This window comes from Acanthisitta chloris, unplaced genomic scaffold (assembly GCF_000695815.1).
Source record: "Acanthisitta chloris isolate BGI_N310 unplaced genomic scaffold, ASM69581v1 scaffold26823, whole genome shotgun sequence".
NCBI lineage: Eukaryota > Metazoa > Chordata > Aves > Passeriformes > Acanthisittidae > Acanthisitta > Acanthisitta chloris.
The window spans coordinates 1-1,917 of NW_008665788.1; the positions used below are offsets into that span (position 1 = coordinate 1).

The 1,917-nt window shown below is 41.9% G+C and overlaps 1 protein-coding gene across 1 annotated transcript in view; it reads right to left on the reverse strand.

The window, feature by feature from the left end:
• Window positions 1-267: 267 nt before the first annotated feature.
• RIOK2 (RIO kinase 2) overlaps window positions 268-1,917 on the reverse strand; it is a gene marked incomplete at both ends in the record, with an annotated part of 2,468 nt that continues 818 nt past the window's right edge. The window contains 3 exon segments of the mRNA XM_009071892.1: window positions 268-581; window positions 693-697; window positions 1,491-1,601. Coding sequence (XP_009070140.1) covers window positions 268-581; window positions 693-697; window positions 1,491-1,601 — 430 coding nt within the window.

Below are 1,917 nucleotides of genomic sequence, written 5' to 3' on the forward strand. Positions count from 1 at the left end.
CCTTGAGCTACTTAAGGATTTACATTTGCTTTCGGAGGAAACACACGTAGATGGTAAATAGGAATCTTTACCTGTAATGCCCAAACTTCTCATCTAAAGCTGATGAGTCAACCAGCTCAGGGCATTCATCTTCGTTCTCCTTATCCTTACTGCACTCTCCTTCACCTCTCTAATTTTCCACTCCAGCAGCATTTTCAGTTATGCTTTTGCTCTAAGAAAAATCAGTTTCAGAACTCTCTGCATCTTTACTCAGCTTCCAATGCATACTTGGCCATTTTCCAAGGCTGAACTCAACTCTGACATAATCAGCCTTTGTGTATTTTCACTACTTCCAGCTGTTTCTGCCCCTTCCTCACTGCTGTACACGGTGCTGTTAGAGGTTTTGCTCTCAGAGACATCACCCACTTCAGACGTGAGGTCTGCACTGCTCTCTTCGTCTTTGCTGAAGTAGTTGAGCTTGTCCTCAGCACCTTCTACAAATTCTAACAGCTCCGTTGCACTGTCATCCTCCTCAGAGCCTGATGGGTAAAGCAGTTCACCATCTTCCTGCATTTCTTTTGTGTAGCCACTGGCAGCAATTTCTTTGGAGAGAAATCTCTCTGTCGAGACAACACTCTCTCCTGTGAAAGAGATATGTTTAGTTTTAATATGCTTTTGGGTTAAAAACGTGAAACAAACCAGGCCATAATGACCCAGACTATCAACAAGGAGGATATACTCTGTAGAAATACACAAAACACCACACGACAGTGCTGAGCTTGAGGCAAACTATTAACGGAATGTAACCTCAGAGGGAGGAAACTTCTACAGAAGATGACTCCACCTCCATAATCTGCATTTCTATTTATTTAGAGGGCATTATTTTACTTTAGCAGGAATACCTTTTGGGTTTAAGTTCCAATTATGCTCAGGCCAACAGAAGAGTAAAGGGCTGCTGATACACAGGGACTGATCCCAGTCTGGGAGCCCTTTGGAAAGGGCTCGGAGTGAAATAAAACCCTTTCATTGCAACAGCTTCCATGTTAAAATGAGTGAAAAGTTACTTTACTTTTCAAAAGGGATGAAAGACATTGGTAAGAAGAGTTTGTATGTATTAGTGCTCAAAGGGGAATCACCAGATTTACTAGCATGTTAAAAATAAATTTCAAGTTGAAACCCAAATTAATCCTCAATACACTACAGCTGAGGAAAGGCTGATTCTGCAGCATTATGGACATTTCCTAGACATTTACCATTTAGATCAACCCTTTGGACTCCTCTCTCTTCCTTAGTTGCAAGAAGACAGACAAAGGAGGCAGCAGAGGATTTTAGAGCACAAAAAAAAATAATTTACAGTAAGTTTGGTGGAAGAGAACACAACAAGAATGGCAAAAAGGTAATTTAAAATTGTATAGTTTGGCCTTTTTCTTATTGCTCCTACAGGCAGCTCTCACAGGCACTGCTCCTTCTCACAAAGCCAACACTAATGCCACCAAGAGGAAAGCTCAAACTCATCTGGGCATTCCTACCTGATGTCTTTGAACGTGGGGAAGAGCTCACTCTCGTAGTTGAAGCGTTTCTTAAAGAACTCCTTAATACAGTTAACATCTCTGTCAAAATACCTGTAAAAATAGAGTTGTCCATACAAAAAATCAATGAAGTCTACTGCAATGACAAACTTTTACCCTATGCTTCTTGTCTTTCACTGGGTTTAGTTGAAAAATATTTCTATTACTGTTAGGAAGAAAAACTGCATGAAGTTCATTCTCCCCATCTATTCTGCTCAGGTGAGACCCACCTGGAGTACTGCACAGTTCTGGTGTCCCCAACACAAGAAGGACATGGAACTGCTGCAGCAAGTCCAGAGGAGGCCACAAAGCTGATCAGAGCACTGCAGCACCTTCCCTACAAGGACAGGCAGAGAGAGTTGGGGCTGGT